Source organism: Dipodomys merriami, unplaced genomic scaffold (assembly GCF_024711535.1).
Source record: "Dipodomys merriami isolate MVZ:Mamm:240054 unplaced genomic scaffold, mDipMer1.0.p SCAF_200, whole genome shotgun sequence".
In the NCBI taxonomy this organism is placed as follows: domain Eukaryota; kingdom Metazoa; phylum Chordata; class Mammalia; order Rodentia; family Heteromyidae; genus Dipodomys; species Dipodomys merriami.
Genome location: NW_027203383.1, coordinates 252,755 through 272,451, shown reverse-complemented (window position 1 = coordinate 272,451; position 19,697 = coordinate 252,755). Strand labels below are relative to the sequence as shown.

General features: G+C 45.1%; 1 protein-coding gene across 2 annotated transcripts in view; it reads right to left on the bottom strand.

Annotated features, from left to right (window-relative positions):
* Positions 1-9,379: 9,379 nt before the first annotated feature.
* Positions 9,380-19,697, bottom strand: part of LOC138833097 (calmin-like) — a 75,863-nt gene continuing 65,545 nt past the window's right edge. The window contains exon 14 of one of the 2 annotated variants that reach the window (XM_070031416.1): positions 9,380-18,712. In XM_070031416.1, the coding sequence (XP_069887517.1) occupies positions 18,548-18,712 (165 nt within the window). In that variant the 3' untranslated portion in view covers positions 9,380-18,547. Of the gene's footprint in view, positions 18,717-19,697 lie in introns of both variants that reach the window. The other variant, XM_070031417.1, reaches the window with a different exon arrangement.

Sequence of the window (19,697 nt, the reverse complement as noted above, 5' to 3'; positions counted from 1 at the left end):
AGAAGCACAGAGAGTTCTAGAAAAAGGGACCCCTGATAATAAAAGGAAAAGAAATATTCCCCCAACAGTTATGACTAAGTTTAGTCCAGCTTACATTATAGGGAATAGATGGTGGTTTCCCACAAAATATAAAGTTAGTGACATCACATTTCTGAGCTGACCGATGAACCATTGCCTTATACAGGAGTTTATAAAGATGAAAATAGATAGATTAATGTAAAAGGAAAAAAGGTATTTTGGAACTCATTAGATTTTATGCAAAGATTAGGTAGATCTAGACTATTATGGTATTTATTATCAAAACAACAAGATAGTTTAAAATAATTAAAAATTTATGTGAACAAATATTGGGATTAAAATTATAGAAAACAGAGAATGCCTGACTCAACCTGGAAGTGGTTTTTAGGATGGTTTCAAAGGGACTTAAAAATATATGGAAAAAATAAAGAGTACAAAATAAGTATAGCCCTGACTTAGGTTTGTTAATTATTAAACATAAGAAGGCTGAATAGATGACGCATTCTATTAAACAATATGCTAGACTTGTTTCGCACCACTTAGCTTAAACAGTTGGTGGGATAGTCATCAATTTTCATGTAATCCATCAATGCTTTGCTTTTCTTAAAAATTAATTGTGTGCTTAAATAAACAAAGAATCTATGTCACAGTCACACACTGTATAAAAATGTTAATTCTCCTCAATAAAGATACACTCAGATGTAACTCTTTTGAGTCTGTGTCTGTTTGTCACTTTGCCGACTCCTTGCCCAGCTATCCCGAGATCCCTGTCCCGCCGGTCCCAGTGCTCCGGCCGAGCTGGTCCGTCGAAGGTTAGGCATGACTTATAAACCTTCTAAATTCCTTAGGAAAATTGATCCATCAAGACAAAACATGGAGATAGCCCCTTCAAAGTACTTCAGTAGATAAGAGCTGTCCATTTCACTGACAGCTACTTACTTCATAGATCATATGACATTATTACCACCAGCAGTTAGTAACCAATTCACACTTTTTGACTGAGTGTATTAAAAGCCACAGTATCTAATTGCCCTGTTTATTCTTGTTAGCTATACATTACCAGAAAATATTGCTGAACGAGTTTCCCTAAACACTGCACTGATAAAAAGCAATTGATAAAAATAAAAGAGAACATGATTAAAAGCTACAGATACAATGGAATCTTCAAGATCCCAGTAGATAAGATGTACAAGGGACATTAGCATGTCACATAGGATAGCAAATGCACAAATAAAAAGAAGGGAATAAAGTATCTTTTTGATGGGCATTGTCTCTGAGCTTTTTTTGTGCTCCAGGATTGTGCTCTACCACTTGAGCCACAGCTCCACTTCTGGCTTTTTGGTGGTTAATTGGAGAAAAGAGTCTCATGATTGTTCCTGTCTGGGCTAGCTTTGAACCATGATCCTCAGATCTCAGCTTCCTGAGTAGCTAGGATTACAGGAATGAGCCACCAGCACTCAGCTATAGGTACATTTTCTAAATTAGCCAAAAACTGTAACTTATACCTGAAGCTGGCAAAGTTCAACAGGAAGGTTTACATTCACAGTAATGATCATTGGTATTTTTTTTAAATCAATTTGGTAGGGAAGATGAAAAATAATTCATCTTTTGAATGGGTGATTATGCTCCTGAGTTCTTTTGTCAATAAATAACCCAAAAAAAGATAAATTCATAAAACTGTTTGTTGTAGAATTTCCATTATAAACAAACATGTAATCTTAGCTATTCAGGAGTTTGAGATCTGAAGTTCATAGCTTGACACCAATACAGCAGGAAAGTTTAATCTCCAATTAACCACCAAAAAGCTGGAAGTGGATCTGTGGTTTAAATGGTAGAATGCTAGCCTTGAGCAAAAAAGCTCAGGAACAGTGCCTTGATTTTAAGCCCCAGGACTGGAAGGCGGGGGAGAGGGGGAGATCTAAATAGTAAAGATCAAATGACTAAACAGAATAGTAGAATAGTGGAATATCATATAAAAATTAAAATACAAAAGCAGCCTATATAGAGATACTGAAAAAATGCTCAAGGTGAAGGTTAGACTTTAGAATACAGTAACTGTTCTCTGGTTAGATTTTTATAACACTTGTACATAAATATAGAAAAAGACCCAAACAGAAAAATTGAAGTATGTTAAATGACACTAGTGGAATTTTTATTTAAAATATTAGCATTGTTAAAATGTTTCTGCAGTTAAAAATTAGAATATTTACTCCACCCCTTTGAGTTGTTCATTAAACTAAAAAAGAACTACATCAAAATTCTATATAGCCTTGGTCTCAAGCAGCTCTGCTATTTTTCCATCACCAATGCACAAATTGCTGTCTTCAGTCGGGTATAAATTAAATGACTACACTACAAGATCTTTAAAAGGGGGGGAAACAATACCCTACTCATCTGTTTTCTCCAGCCCCAGGACAGAGTTTGGCACATAGTAGATGCCCAATATCAACTTCTGTAATCCACTTTAAGGGACCAGCTGACTAAAAAAGTCCTAAAACAGCCATTGCCAAAAGCTCCTGGTTTGTGTCGTGAAATTTACAGATTGCTTCTGATGGCCAGACTTAAACTCAGGAGAGACCTGTGCAAGGAGTATTTGATAAACAGCTTTGAAATTAGCACTTGTAGTCATAAAAATTGGCCCTAAAATAGGACAAGAGGCATGCAGTATGTTTCAGTCTAACTTTGATGCAGTAAGAACAAACTTCAGGGTCCAGAGCATTGAAGGGGTGAGAGTATCTTGGTTGCTTTCCCAGCGTGTCTGACCCCAGCAGAATAGAGGTGGGAAGACAGCAAGAACCAATGGATCCTACCTATACTGACTTCACTGAGAAGAACCATGAGTGTTTGCACATCATCTTTACCTGAATCTTATTGGTCAGAGTTTGGTCACATGACTGCACTTTAGGTGCAAGGAATGCTGGGAATGCAAGCAACTAGGGCAGAGCTGAACTACGGTAGATAGTCAGGCACAGTGAGTAGGCTGCTATAAGATGTTTTACATTTTTATTATGTGTTTCAAGTCTATCAGAACAGAAGATGAACTGCACCTCTACCCATCAAAATGTCTCTGATAATGACTTTTAGAGCACAGTCATCTGCCATTTACACAAATGACATAATTAGTTATTAATATAATCTAACTTCCAGGCCAGAGAAACATTAATTCCATGTCCAAAGGCAGTTTTCTACAGTTACTCCTCCATATTAGATCTATCTAGAATCTAAATATTGCATTTAGCTTTTACTAAACATGCCTCTTTTGGCTTGTTATACCTCTTTAGCTCTGCTTTTAAAATATCATCAATTTATTAGACACATGGGAAACTGTTTTTTTTCCTGCGCAATACTTCACAGTAGGTTTTAACTTCTGTCCATTTAGCTCCTCAGAAACTTCTTTGGTTTCATTTTGTTTTTCAGACCTGGTCTGGTTGTGGAGCCTGGAGTGGCTTTGACTCCACTGTCCCCCTGTCTCAGCCTTCCAAGTACCAGGAGTGCATGTGAACTGCTACAATCAGCTTCTCAGGAGCCTGGTATAAGATTATCTGGACAAAGAATACAAGCTGTGGCTCTCGTTCACCACACTGACAGAGGCGTTTGTCACGTCTGCTGCCACCACCAGCTGGTGCCATCGCACCTCATCCTCATGGCTTCGGGAGTGCCAGATGGCAGGCTCTTCAGCGGGGTGCTAATTTGGCATGTGTGGAAACACTTCTTCACTCTATGTTTTGTTAATTGAAGATGTGTAAAGTGGTATCGCTGACTTCCGCTTCCTCAGCTGCCTCTGTCACCCTCATGTTTATCCAATTCTTTCCTTTCTTTCTTTTTCTTTTCTTTTTTTTTTTGTCATTTTGGGCCTGAACTCTGGGCCTGGGTGCTGTCCCTCAGCTCTTTAGCTCAAGGCAAGTGCTCTACCACCACTTGAGCCACAGCACCACTTCCGGCTATTTCTGCTTATGTAGTGCTGAGGAATCAAACCCAGGGCTTTATGCATGCAAGGCAAGCACTCTACCACTGAACCACCTTCCCAGCCCATGTGTATATATTTCTGACATGACTAGCTGCTCATAACTCCTCACTAGACACAAGTGCAGCCCTTGAACTTCTAGATCCTGTACTCATGTCCTGTTACAATCATGATTCTGTTTCAAAAACATGAAACTCAACCAGGCAGAGTAATGCCACCTGTGGTTCAGGAGGCTGAGGTAAGAGGATCACTTAAGCCCCAGATTTCAAGGCCAGCAGCCTAGGCTACAAAAAAAAAAAAAAGAATTCATTTTAGAGTTAACAAAAATTGGATCCTGAAGTGTCAAGTTCTAATGTACTTTCCCTACTCTTACTTAAAAATTCCTCTATTGTTAACACGTTTTGTTTTCATTTGTTTTTGCAATACTAGGAATTCAATCCTTTTACCTGCCTTTCTGTTCTCCTAAAAGTGTCATTCATGGTTAAACTTTTTATCTGAGATGGCTGGAGATTTATATTTCTCTTAAGTCATTCAGAGACCTGGGAAATCATTTATCCACCATCAGCATCCTCTGAAGCTTGTCTTGAGTAGTCTTCCTGTAGCAATTCCTGCACATGGGACCCTAATGCAAAGATGAAAACTTGAACTGAAGCTAGAACATAGGCCTGCAAGGTAGATTTGGAAGGAAGCTCTTGCATTTTTGCTGGGTTGGTGGTGGCAGAGACATGTATCTTTGGAAATGGCAGCAGGGTGGGAGCGCCTTTAAGAATGTGCCAGGTTGAGTTCCTGGCACTGAAGGGGCAGTGGAGAAGCTGCCTTTGACAGCATAGTGGGCAGGCCCTCTGCACGGCTTGTCTCATCTGACTTGGCAGTTGTTCTCAAAGCAAGTGTGTTAGCCTAATCTCTTCCATCTTCCTACCCAGTCTGCCACCTTAGACCTTCGGCAGAAACAAAACTATCTTTCCCTGAAATCAGGTGACACAGGCTCTCCTTCCTGGCTGTCCCCCCTCCCCGAAAAACAGGTGACACAGGTATCTGCATCTCTAATGGCAGCTCCCCCACTCCTGCAATTTCCCTCTCCTTGTTTGTACAGCTGCAACTGTGTTAACCCCTTCTGCAACGTAGTTTCCCCTTGTCACATGAACCTGCCCTTAGAAAAGTCATGCTTGTGACCCAGCCCTGCTGCTGCTCTCCACCCAAGAGGTAGCCTGTTAGGTTACTGACATTAACTTCTTTTTCCTGTAATTCTTCTAGCACTCTTCAGTCCTTGTATTTACTTCTTCAGAGGATAATTTATAACTGATGAGTATATTAACAAGAGGAGCAAACAAACCCATGACATTAAGTATCTCACCCATATCTCTCTACTCTCTTCACTGTACGATCGTCCAGTGTACATTTCGAGGGCTCGGAACTAGACATTTTGTCAAAGCAATTTCCTGAAGATTCAAGTTTCAACTGGATCCCAAGATAGAGAAAAAGATGTGTCTCAGTCCTTTCACTTCTAGTGTTGCTATTATAAAATTTCTAGAATCTGAAGCCAAGCTGAGGGGCATCTAAGGTCAGTCACAAGGATCTCGCCCAGATTTCAGCTTCTTGGGGCTCTAACTACGATTCATGCCCACTCAGAGAAAGAACCCAAGGACAGATAGGAGAGGAGACTTCTCTGGGAGTGTTTTTTTGTTGTTGTTGTTTTGTTTTTGTTGGTCATGGAGCTTGAACTCTGGGCCTGAGTGGTGTCCCTCAGCTCTTCAGCTCGAGGCAAGTGCTCTACCACTTGAGCCACAGCGCCACTTCCTGTTTTCCGAGGGGTTTATTGGAGATAAGAGTCTCACGGATGAAAGGATCCATCACATACATCCCAGGGGACCATGCAGAGGCAGGCACAGGAGAAAGATTATTACAAGCTTTCTTAGGAGCCATATTCCCCCTGGAGAGAGAGCACATGGCACCTCTGCTATCTAGGTAGCAGCAGGGTCTGGGGGCAGTGAGGTAGATGGGAGCTCAGCTGCGTCTGGGCAGAGAGATGGAGGGGCCAGCTGTATGGCGGGAACTCCAGGGCTGAGAGGAGCTCAGATCTGGGTGGATCCGAGGACCAAAAGTTGGTCTAATGCTTACAATGGAATTTCCTGCCCAGGCTGGCTTTGAACCTCAGATCTCAGCCTTATGAGTAGCTAGCATTACAGGCATGAGCCATCAACACCCGGCTTGGGAGTGGGTTTATAAATGCAAAGCAAAGTGAAAGCTGAGCAAAAGGTTCCCTCTACACAGACTCCAAAAGGAAGGCGCATTGCTAATCCCTGGATCTTGAGCTATGATTGGGGCCTGGTGGACGGACATGGGGGTGATGAGTCCTGGAGAACTGGGAAATGTGTCCCTCACTTTGGAGACTGGGTTACGTGTCATCAACTCCTCCCATGTGTTGGGCAGGACATGGACAGTCAGAACAGAGCTGCCATGTTCCACAGGCTGTGGGTCCTGTGGTGAGCCGGCCTCTGCTGTACATCACAGGTCATTCCATGCACATTAACAGTCCAGGTTGAGATTCCTTAGCAACAGCCCAGCCACCCCTCAACCACATTTCCCTAACTCTTCCTGATTCCTGATTCCAGAATCCCAGTGAGATAACCATTCTCCCCACATTCTTCTCTTTTCTGCTTCATGAATCCATTCTCATTCTTAGAGGGCAGCAATATTCCTAATAGGACCCTGTTTCCCAGTATCCCTTGCTGCCCATGTGGCCCTGTTCCTGGCAAGTGGGACTTGTAGGAGTGTACTGGACTTCATTCTGGCTTCTCTCCTCTAGCTTCCTATACTCTCCCAGCCCAGCACTGTGGAGATCGGCTGCGGAGGTTATCTTTCTACCACAAGAGACCCTAAAGGATGGGCTGGGAAGGTGGCTCAGTGGTAGAGCACTTGCCTTGCATGCCTGAGGCTCTGGGTTCGATTCCTCAGCACCACATAAGCAAAAAGAAAAAAGCTGGAAGTGGTGCTGTGGCTCAAGTGGTAGCGCGCTAGCCTTGAGCTGAAGAGCTGAGGGACAGTGCCCAGGCCCAGAGTTCAAGCCCCACGACGGAACCCAAAAAACAACAACAAAAAAAAGAGACCCTGAAGGAGAAAGAAGATAGAAAATCACAGAAATCTGGGGTACTGTGGCAGAGCCACTGGCCCCCAGAACTATGAACTGCAGTTGCTCGGTTAGAAACTGATCCCATATGTGCTGAGGTGCTTTGGTCCCATTTCTATCACCTGCAGCCAAGTCTGCTAAGCCGGTGCACCCAGGGCTGAAGTAACTTTTGATCATGACCTTGTAATATGAAGGGTAGCATGTATTGGGGAAGGAGAAGGCAGCCTTGACTTTCACCCCATTTTATCACAGGAGCAGTAAAGTGAAAATGCAGATTCAGAGAAGCAAAGTGTCTCCCCATAGTTCCTTTGGAATGGGTATCTGCCCTGGATCTGAAGGGTACAATGCAAACAATGTGAATGTGAAGTGTACAAAGAGAACAATGTGAGGCCCCAGCACATGTGCTACGGCCGGGGTGGAGGTTAGGGATTCCACTTCCTAATGTGTGCCCAGGGCTCCTGGCGCATTGACAGAGTTGGGACAGGTCTGACTTCTGTCCTGTCTATGCCCTGGCAATGCTGGAGGATGCCAGCTGGGGAAGCCTGGCACTCCCATATCCCCATTCTAACAGCTTGACACAGTCTCCTGCATCCTCAGATACTTAATGTGGCTCTCGCCAGAGTGAAGCTCCTAAGGCGTTTTCACTAATGACTTCTCTGGACACTTGGTGAGGCCTGAGGCGGGGAAGGGTCTGTGTGAGCCAGCCTGCCAGTGCATGCTGCACATGCTGCACGGAGAATGTCCTGTCTCATGCCTCCTCTTCCCCACTGCCATCATTAGCGTAATCAGCCTACTTCTGACTGCTAGTTAAAGGCATAGCACATGCCTTTGCTATCATCAAAACATAGACTATGTTTGTTTGCAAGTATTTTGCACCTTTTGAGTGGGAACAAAATTAGAAAACAAGCCAGTGAGCTAAGACATGGATGATCAATAAATAACTGATCTGTAATATGTAATCTAATTCATATCTGCTCTAGTGGCCTTAAAACAGAAATAGTTTCCTTTAGAAGGTAGAAACTATAGATGGTTCCAGACCAGACCTTCAAAAATATGGCTTCTCCCCTACTGTTCTCTAAGCCTCTAGGAGAGGTTTGGCAAGTGAGAACAGCATTAAGAAGCCCTCCTGGGAGGTTAAGGGTGTGATTTGAGGTCCACGGAGGTCATAGCTGCCAACCATAAAATGAGTGAGACTCACGATTGTGTAAATCGCTTCCCTGGCACCTAGGAGACGGCTCATCAGTTTGGGTCCATGTGCACCTTCCCAGGTGCTCACTGAGCTCCTGCCCTGGAGGCACTGCCCCTCCTTTCCACCTGTCACCAGGGCCAGAGCTCCAGCACACAGCAGGCCTTCCAGACAGGTATGCTGAGTGAACACCAGCCCAATCCAACAAGCAGGACATAGTCAAGGGTCACCCAGGTGGCTAACTGCTGTCCCCACCGACATCCCCTCCTCATGTGTGATCCACTCAGCACCATATCCCACCAAAGTTCATTTCCATGCTCACAGCCGTGGCTGGTGGCTTAGCTCAGATAATGAGTGCTTTCAGGTTGGGTGGTAATCTCTGGATCTTTCCCAAGGCAGAGGTGGCCCGTTACTGCCGCCTCCTCCATTCCACACACAACATGGCACCCAAATGATCCAAACAGGAATTTGCATCATTGCACCAAGCCCAAGTGTCTCTCTCTGTCTCTCTGTCTCTCTCTCTCTGTCTGTCTCTGTCTCTGTCTCTCTCTCTCTCCCTCTCATGAGAGAAAAACAGAATTCTATCATGTTTAAGCCACAGCTCTTCTGGGGCTTCTGTCATGTGCAATTGAAATTAATCCTAAACATTACAGAGATCAATAAACAAGAAAACATCACCCTATCTTCTACCTGAAGTTGTTTTTTTAATGACCCTTCCTCCCTTTCCAACATAAGACTCACCCCTACCAAGCTGAGACGTGATGAACACATCTGCCTGCCGGCTCTGGAAACCTAAGAGCAGGGTCCATCTTCCTATGACGTCATCCGTATCCCTCCCTTTGTAAGGTACCAGATGTTCTGATGTGTTCTCTGTCCCTTTCCTTTTTTCTCCATCCACCAAAGCAATGTGCAGGTTCAGAATGGGCCTACGGCAGCTTTATGAGAAGCGCCTGGTACTGTGTTAAGAAGACTGAAATGTGGACCCTTTCAAGGTAGGGCTCACAGATCAGATGGGAACAATGTCCCCCCTGGTTGGTATAAACACACACACACACAAGGAAATAAAAAGTTACCACTGAGATGGTAAGTTCAAGAAATTTGTATTCCAAAATTTTCTTACGAATGCATGTCCTTTTACAAGCTCATTCATCATAGCACCAAGCCCAATAGAAAACAGTCAGAATAACAAATACTCCAGTGAGCTTCCCACAGGTATAAATTATGCAAATAGCCATTTATATCTTCATTTATAATAATCAATAAATAAGAGTGCACAGTCATACAATATATTTTACAAAGATCCCTTTTGAACAAAGCTACAGACCTATTAAATAGACAAAATAGTCCTTGTACTACAAAATAACATTTCATTTCATTTTTCCCTCAGTAATTCTCCTGGTATGCTCAGTTAGAAAAAAAATCAGACATAGTTAATTATGTCCTGCCATGACATTAAAGAAACATAAAATCTGCTAAATATATCAGAGGCTCTAAAAAATGAAACACCTATTACCATCCAATATACTCTGAACAAACTCCTGTCTTTAGGTTTAATAACTTGTCCCAAGAGCATACATGAGGAATAACCATTTTCTCATTTGTTTTTGGTTGATATTCTCAGGAACAAAGTCGGCAATGCAAGCAGCATCCTGTGACCCACTATCTCTCCCTCCCCAGGGATGGGCCACACCAATCTACCAGCCTTTGGCTTAAGGAGAAATTCTTTTTTTGTTGTTGTTGGTCATGGGGCTTGAACTCTGGGCCTGGGCACTGTTCCTCAGCTCTTAAGCTCAAGGAGAGTGCTCTACCACCTGAGCCACAGCGCCACTTCCAGTTTTCCAGTAGTTTATTGGAGATAAGAGTCTCACTGATTTTCCTGCCCCGGCTGGCTTTGGCCTCCTGAGTAGCTAGGATTACAGGTGTGAGCCACTGGCGCCTGGCTATGTCTCTGAATCACTGCCAAGGGTAGGGGAAAAGGTGGAGGAGAAGGAAGGGCCAGTCCAGTATAACTCTATCTTCTGCAGCTAAACTTTTTGAGTTGTAAGGAAATCCCTCGGTAAACTGTCTCCCTCCGATGCTGACTTAAGAAGACCAGCTTAGTTCATGGGGCCCTAAAAGTGGGTCTACCAGACTTCTCCCAGTGGGACTCCATCTCAGCTGACTCCTTTTGAAGTCACCTTTCTCATTCACTAAGCAGGAAGCAGTGCATTGAGTTTAAGCAATAGGCCACTTACTAAGATCAACAGAAACACATGATGAACCATCTTGTTAACATTTGGATGTTTAAACCCAGAAAGGATTTTTTTCCCTAAGAGGTTTTCCATCTTCCACCTCAGAATGATAAAAGAAAAAAAAAAAAAAGCCTTATCTGAGCTGAGGCCGGTCTCCAGTGCCCAGGCCAGCGCTGTCCTACTTTAGCAATGTCTAGCTCTGTAGATTGCATGCAATTCCCAGTTTCCTTCCAAAAAGTGTCTCAATGCTCACATGACCTCCAGCAATTTCTGCACTCTTTGTCTGTCCTTCCTCACACATGGTCTTCCAGGCAATATGCTCCTGTTGATTTTTTTGGTGATGCTTTAAAAGTAGCTGTTACAAATGAAATAATCTAGCAAATACTATTTTTCTATTTTTTTATAACAATGCAAATATCATGACTCAAAGAAAAAATAATGTTCCCTATCCGAAAGACAAAATCAATTACAACTCCATGCAAGTAATTCATGATTTCCAGCCCCCTTTTTGCAAGACTGAGGTTTGAACTAAGGGCTCTTTGTAGCTGCCAGCCAGGAGCTCTCCTGCTTGAGCCATACTTCAGCTCTTTTGTTCAGGCTGTTGTGCCCAGGGTCTGTAATCCCCCATTTATGCTTTTGGTGTAGCTGGGATAAACAGGCATACACGACCACACCCCGTCTTTTCTGTGGAGATGGAGCCTGGAGAACGTTTTGCTCAGGCTGACCTCAAATCACAGTTCTCCTATCTCTGCCTCCCAAGTAAGTAGGATATGTACCACCATTGTTTAGCTGTTGTTCCCATTTTCATTATGTGCTTCGCAAGCTTTCTCAGTATGCCTTTAGCAAAGGGAAAGCCAGAATCCTACTCTGTGAGAAGCTTGTGTGGGAGATGGAGAGAAAAGAGCTAGAGTTAATCATGTTACAGAAGAACAATGCTTGATATTAGACATTGAGATGCAAACTGGTGAAATCCTTTTATTATTTTATTTTTGTGCTAGTACTGAGGCTTGAACTCAGGGCTTGGGCACTGTCCCTTAGATTTTCACTCAAGGTTGATGCTCTACCACTTGGTGGTTAATTGGAGATAGGCGTCTCACAGACTTTCCTGATTAGGCTGGCTTTGAATAGCAGTCCTCAGATCTCAGCCTCCTGAGTAGCTAAGATTAAGGGGTGAGCCTCCGACATCCAGCCTAAAGTCCTTTGAAAGGCAGAATTTTTTTTTAAAGATTTTCAACTGTAGGCTAAACACAAATTACTTGTTTTTAGGAAGGAGAAACTTAAGTAGTTTTGATAATGGGTTTGGGAGTCAAGGGGTGCAGCATTGAGGAGGGTGGTGAGAAGATGCAAGGAAATAGCTTAGAATGTGACTCAAAACTCTGCCCCCCTCCCTTTCCAGCCCACAGAATTGCTCCCCATAACTTGTCAACCAGGCCAGGGCAAGCTGGCATCAGAATATCAGCGGGGGATCCCTATACTTCTAAATAGAGAAAGTCTAGAGAAGAAGTCCAAGTCTAGAAGTCAAGAAGCCCTGGGTTCTACCACTGGAGAAGCTGTAGGACGTGACCTTGTAATCTTTCAGGCCTGTGCTTTCATTTCCTCCCGGAAGTAAACACCTCCACCATTGTTGCAGGGGTACAGTGAGTTAAAAAGCACACAAGCATCCTGTTAAAAAAGGCTTGTGTGTTTGTGACAGGGTAGCTGGCACTGAGTGGCAGAGGAAGGGACCAGAACACCAAGTCACAAGAAGTCACAAGCAGGTATTTTAGTTTGCCAAATGTGAGCTGAGTGTCTACGCTACCAAGAAGCTTAGAAAACTTCATCTGCCCAAGATGGCAACCAGGTGTTAGAAAGAGGCTGGAGCCTAGAAGTAGAGACCCCTACCCTACAATTCTGCTGAAGGGAACCCCTGCAGGAGGGAGCTGTATGTGACATCAGTGCCACAGGTGTAAACAAGTGAGCGGTGGATCGGGGTCCTAGATTGGAATCTAAAACCCTGGTTCTCTTTCTTCCCATAGATGAGGTGGTGTCTGGCCTGGTGCTGCTCTAGCCAGCGTGCTTGGGAAGGCCAGTTTGCCTGCTCTTGTCACTTGCTCTCAGAGTCCACTGTGTACTAAACACAGCCAGGCCAGTCTTCCTAACACCACAGACTCTGGCAACCCTACAAGAGCTGGCCCAGGAACTCCTACCAACCATGAGTTGCAGGGCCGTGCCATTCCGGAGCAAGCTCACCACAAGCCCGATCTTGCACACAGTGAGACACAGTGAGGCCCAAGATCACTCTGGGGTTCTTACAAATCAGAACAGGTAGAGCTGAGGAACCTGAGGACACAGGCCTCAGAGTAGGAAGAAAGCGGAAGAGCAAGCGTGCAACTGGTGCAAAGCCCAGGCCCCTTGTGCTATGGGCTTACTTCCCCGAGTGCTGGCTGTGGTCCCAGACAGTGCCTGAGGAGAGGCAGAGGCACAGAGCCTTGTGCCCTGGGAAGACATAGGTACTGCCTTCCCCATACCCTCTCTGTCAAGGAAACGTAGCAGTAGTTTTTAAGCAAATCTGAATGATGATAACACTAGCACCAATTCTCTGCCTTTAGCTTCCTAGCCTGTCTTAGATATTTCACCTTCTCTTGCAGCTGGCATACTACAGCTTGACAACATTCATGTTGCTCTTACTCCAGCTGGACTCAGGGCAGGTTCATAAGTGAGACACCCACCCAAAGGAAACTCAAGGGGATTTATGGGTCAAGATGGTCTATGGAAGCTGGTGGCTCACCCCTGTAATCCTAGCTATTCACAAGGCTCAGATCTGAGGACTGCAGTTAAAGTCAGCCCAGGCAGGAAAGTCTCTAAGACTCTTATCCCCACTTAACCAACCAAAAAGCTGGAAGTAGAGTTATGGCTCAAGTAGTAGAGCGAGCATTAGCTTTGAGAAAAAGAGCTTGGAGGCAGTGTCTAAGCCCCAAGTTCAAGCCTCAGAACTGGCGCACACACACACAGACACACACACACACACACACACACACACACACACACAGACACACACACACACACACACACACACACACACACACACACACCACAAACACAATGGTCTATGAAAGCTGGGATTGGTGAAACATGCCTATAAATCCAGGACTGTGATGCCTAAGACAGAGGAATCACAAGTTCAAGCCCATCCTGGCCACTTGTGAGTTTGAGGCAGTTCAAAAACTGATGGTATATAGAACACAAGAGGCTCCAGGCACTCCATACTGCCATCACAAACCCACATGGAAATAAGAGCAAAGGAATGAAAGTTATACAACCACGTAGATGGAGAAAAGGCAACAGCAGGCTAGGGATCCCATTCCATTTGTACCAGGAACAGAGAAATGAGCAGGGTCAAGCAGGGTAGGAAGGAGCCTGGTGCCAGGTGCCTGCAGGGGGCAGCACTGAGACATCTCGGGCTGTAGCATCCAAGACAGACTTGGGAATAGGGATGGGGAAGGTTGGATAAGAGCTAGAAACATGGGCATTTGTCCATTCTCAGGCCTCTTTCCCTTCCTATGAAGTCAGATGACTACACTGCCCCTACTCCATGAAGGACGATGGAGAAGCACCAATCCAGAGACGACACACACGGCAAGGCAGGAGCTACCTCAGGAGAGACTGGATTCACTGGTGATGACACTGGCCTGTCCAGCTGCCAAAATTCTGCACCAGGGTCTCTGGTCCTGTCATATAGTCTGTACACTGCACAAAGGCACCCGGACAAGATGGCAAGTGGGAGTTCAGATCTGGCATCTGCTCTGTTCTTCCAGCTTTGCCCGAGTTCTCGGATGTATGTGCCCGGAATGGGGGCAGTTGGCGATCAAACCAAGTGCCCAGGAGTGGATTCTGCCCAGAAGGAATAGTTTCATTGAAATCACACAAGGACAGTGCATAAACAGTGCATATCCCTTTTCTAGGGCAAGGAGTAATGGAAAGATGTCACAGGTCACAGCAATTGAAGGAACTCCAGAGAAAAGATGTGCAAATGTTGACAGACAAATCCAAAAATTTCATTAGCTGACACCTCCTCACTCCCGGTTAGCTTTGAGTCTTAACTCTTAAACATGAACAGATACACACAACCACCCAGTACTTGAGAAAAGCTTGTAACAAGGAAGAGTTCAGACCAACCAAGAGAAATGAAAACTGGAGGAGACAAAGACAACACAGGGAGTGATTTCTTCAAACCCCCCTCAAGTATATCCACAGAGAGGCAAGACCTGAAAATCCCAGAATCAGCAGCAGGACACAGTTCTGGGGATTAAATAAAACATTCATATTGGGAAAACATAACCCAATAAGTTTCCTGAAAGCAGATAAAGAGAGATGAGAAATTTAAAAAGAGATTTAAAAAGATATTAGGGGATTAGCCAGAGAAGTCCAACATTGGAACAGTGGTCCACAAGAAAGAATGTAAATAATTACAAGAAAACAGAAAAAATTTCCCATGAGACAAAGGACACCACCACCAAGGGTAAAGACAGGAAGTTCTTTCAAGGAAGGGAGAGAAACCCAGGTCACACACAAAGGCACTGGAAGCTGAACAGTGACAGAAATCTCAACTACCACCATTGGGGAAAGTGTAATTTCCACCTGCTTCTATGTCAGCCATACTGGGTAAGGGCAGAAGACCTTTTCTTCTGTTTTTTTTTTTTTTTTTTTGGTGGTACTGGAAATTGAACCCAAGGCCTTCACTTGCTAGGCAAGACTCTACTAGCTTAAGCTACTCTGTCAGACCCTTTGTGCTGGTTATTTTCTAGGTAGGGTCATATTTTATGCCTGTGTCAGCCTGGACTGCGATCCTCCTATTTGTGCCTCTCCATACGTAGGAGGATCACAGTTGTTGGGGATGAATGTACAAGCCACTGGGACCTACCATTATGCTTACCCTGGGATAATAGGCACATAGCACCGTGCCCAGCCATGGGTTGAGATGAAGTCTCCCAAATTTTTCTGCTCACACTGTCCTGAAATTGTTCTCCTAACCGCCACCTCCTAGGATGCTAGGATTATAGGCTTGAACCATAGTACCCAACCTGAGAGACATTTTAAGACATTCAAAAGAAAAAATCTCAAAATATTTATACTACTACTTATATCCAATGCTGCCTCTCAGAATGTTTCTAAAGAATGTGGAGAGAAAAAAGGGGGACAACAGTACACGACTTAGCTAAGACATGCGCAAGGCAGCATCCACAAGGAATAGGGACTGAGTTTTGGGGTCTCACGTAGGGTACCTTCATCTATGACTAGAAAGCCAGTGGATGTTTGGAAACTAACTGAAAAGCATGTCACGTAGAAACACAATGGGAAATAGAAGAAACAGCTAATGAATTGCTTCTTAGTAAGACTTGGGGTTGGCTAGTTCTCATTAACATCATGTGTGTTAAAAAGACACCAAGCAATAGGGGTGTTCACCCAAGCAGCCTTCTTCTATATCCAGTCTCTTCTAGCTAAGCCTGCATTCAAATGAGACTTACTTTTTCCTTTTAAAAAGAGTCCATTTTCTGAACCAAATGACTCTTCGGCACCTTGCCAATAGATGTTTTTAAAAGTGTTACAAATTATATAAAATAGAGAAGAGAGGGCCACCAGATTTTTTTTGGAGAAGGTCTAGACCTGTAAAATGAAGGCACTGCTCTTGGGTCAAGTCTTCTTTGGTCTCTAATTTGGGTGAGGACTGCACCGTGTCCAGGGTTTCAAAGTGTCACATGGATAATCTCTATGATCTGTACCCTGGCGCTTCCGGTCCTGCCCTCAAGCTCAGCAATTAGCACATTTTCCCTGGGGTCCTTGGTGTTTGGGATGGACTCACTCCAAGTTCCCTCGGCCTTGGGAGGCTGAGATTTTATCAGGGAGGGGAAGGCAGCCTAGAATCAGAATGGCTTAAAGGGACAATACACTAGCTAGGCTGTAATCCCGTTAAGTTTGCTCAAAATTAACAAGGCCTTGGTTTACTGCTAGGAAGGAGTGATAATGTCCAGGACTGAGAACAATGCAAATGTCAAATCATAAGCTCTACAGCTGTCAATGATATTCCAGAAGGAGTAGGAGGAGAGGCTGAAAGTAAATAAAACTTCTGCATGGAGAGGGAAAACAAAACTATAAAACCTCACACGTAAGCCAGAACCAGGGGTTGAAGGCTGGCCTAACATTTTTGGTTTTGTTTGAGGAGGTCATTTTAACCTTTTTGTTTCTGTTTTGGATGCACGTACAGCTAGTGGAAGATGTTTCTCACAGCAAGTGACAGCTTTGGGCTGGGTATCAGATGGCTTGAAGGGTCATTGGCATCCTGCCTCTCTGGGATGCCATAAGCAAGATGCTCCCAGAGCCTCTGCTCATGTTTATTGGTATATAAGGGCTGCCTGCTACATGCTTTGGGGAAGCGGAGGGAAAGAGCCAATCCACAGTCTTCTTTATGTGAGTCTTTACAGAGAAGAGGGTATAGCATGCATGAGGCCCTGGGTTCAATTCCTCAGCACCACATAAGCAAAAAGAAAAAAGCCGGAAGTGGCACTGTGGCTCAAGTGGTAGAGTGCTAGCCTTGAGCTGAAGAGCTGAGGGACAGTGCCCAGGCCGAGTTCAGGCCCCACGACCAGACCCCCCCCCCAAAAAGAAAGATCTGGGGTTGAGGAAGGTGGGAGAGTGGGAGATATACTTCTTTCTTCTCTCAGAAACCTTCTGCTCTGGTCTGCTCACCAGGCTATGCTTTCAGAAAGCCTCTGTAAGAAATCCACTACAACCCACTGCAAAGGATGCTGGTGCCAACGGGCATCCTGAGACCCCAGTGCCTGAGCAGCAGCCGGTGGACCCCGCCCAGCTCCAGCACCAGCACCTTGTTCCTCATCCAGCCCCTTCTTCTAGGGGCTCATCTCAGTGCTCTGTGGGGCTTTCCAGGTCTGCATAGAAAGCTCAGAAAAGTGAGAGTGTCTTGGGCCTACTCTATCCATCCAGAGCTCTGATTTATTATTATTATTATTATTATTATTATTATTATTATTATTATTATTATTGTTTGCCAGTACCAGCAATTGAACTCAGGGTCTGGACACTGTCGCTTAGCTTTTTCACTCAAAACTGGCACTGTACCACTTAAGCCACTTCCAGTTTTGCAGGTTAATTGGAAGTCTCAACCGACTTTCCTTTCCACAGCTGGCTTGGAACCTTGATCCTGAATAGCTAGGATTACAGGCACCAACCCCTCTCAGGTTTCATTTGACAGGAGAAACCCACCGGTAGAAAAGGCTAGACAATCAGAGCCTTACCTCAATCCAATCAGAGCAAAAGGGAATTAAATATGCAATCCACATCCCCAAGACAAAAACGAAGATCTGTGACATACAACAAAGCCTCCCCGCTCTTCCCTGGAATCACCAATTCCTGCCAATTCCCAAATATGCTGTCTGGGAGTCACAAAGCTAGGATTTGGATTCCCCCCAGATAATCAACTCCTTGCTAGGCTTTAAGCACATCCCCTTTCCACCCATCCCTTCCCTACCCACCTCTAGTCCTTCACAGACCTGCTTCTGAGGATACTATGACAGCTTTCTCAGTGATGGGGACTGGGCATGGGTAACCACATTTTCTCATCAGGGAGAATCCACCCCCCCCCCACCTGAAACACAAGTCTCTCCGGTTCCTCCAGAACCTTCAAGAACTACATGGTTCATGAGCTAAGATCTAAGCATAGACTGCATATTAATAAGAATGATAACCGCCTAACTGAGCAAGGCACACAGAGGCAAAACCCACCTAAGGGTCCAGTTGCAAACCTGAGTTCAGAGTACATAGCCAACAAAGGAAAGCACACTCCCCAGTCTTCGGGAAGAGAAGGAGGAAATGGAGATAAAGCAAGATCCAAAAGGGGATGGGTGGAGGGGGGTCACCGGGAGAGCTTCAACTGTCCACAACCCTGAACAGAAAATAAAATGAAGTTTAAAAAAAAAAGACCCCACCCCTGCTTGGGGTCCTGTCTTTTTATTCTCCAGACACGCACATCAGAGCCGGTTCATATCAAGCTGTGGGAAGAGCAGCAGGCAGTAAACCAGGAGCCAGAGGAAGAGAATGAAATACATCACATCTGGCTGCTGGACAAGCTGGGTCAGAGAGTCACTCTGCGGGCTCTGGCTCCCCTGCAGCATGGCTTCTCCAGAGTGGTTGGCCTTCCTGCAGAGAGGAAGGAAAGACAGACACTGCAGTTACCAGCATGGTCCACAGATGGACAGTGGACCATACCCTACACCACTGGACAGCTCCGCCCACATCCCACCGGCAGAGTGGAGAGCTTCCCATGATGCACTGGGGGGAGGAAAAGAGGCCTCCCCCCACCTCCCTAGCCCCAGGCCATCTTAGGCTGAGGAGCAGCACAAGCTGCCAGCCCCATTGCAGAGATGGGGCATCCTGACATTCACGGCACCTGAGTCAGTCCCCAAGGACGCCCCCTTTATAACCCAAAGCTCACCATAAGGAGAAATTAGGCCCTGAGAGCTCTCAGTCATCCTGGGATCATGGAGAGTACTTTGCAAGCCATTGGGAGGAACACAGAGCACCCCAATGACAGGTAAGGCACATTTCAAAACAGCCACTGGAAACAGAGCCATCCTTTCCGGTCTGGTCTATGTGAATTGGGCCGATTTACCTTATATTTCACAGGAAGCACCTGACTTTAAAAGGATATTTTTGCTTTTGCCTTGGTAGGTAACAAGAGTGCTGGCTGAAGAGTTTGGAATGGGGTAGGGTGGGAAACCAACCTCAGACCCAAAAGTCTAAGAGGAGAAAGGGGGAGGGGGAAGAGAAAGGGAAGGGACTACTGTAGCAAAGCCTGGAGTGTTAGCATCTTAGGGCCAACTTCTGGACCACACTCTCCCTGAACCATCTCCTGCCCACTGAGGGGTGAGAAGGGGGCTTCAGCATTTGCCACTATCTACAAATAGAGGAATACACGCATGTACCAGCCAACCAATACGACTTTCCTGTCTTAAAAAATGCCTTTAGGGGGCTGGGAAGGTGGCTCAGTGGTAGAGCGCTTGCCTTGCATGCCTGAGGCCCTGGGTTCAATTCCTCAGCACCATATAAGCAAAAAGAAAAATCTGGAAGTGGCACTGTGGCTCAAGTGGTAGAGTGCTAGCCTTGAGCTGAAAAGCTGAG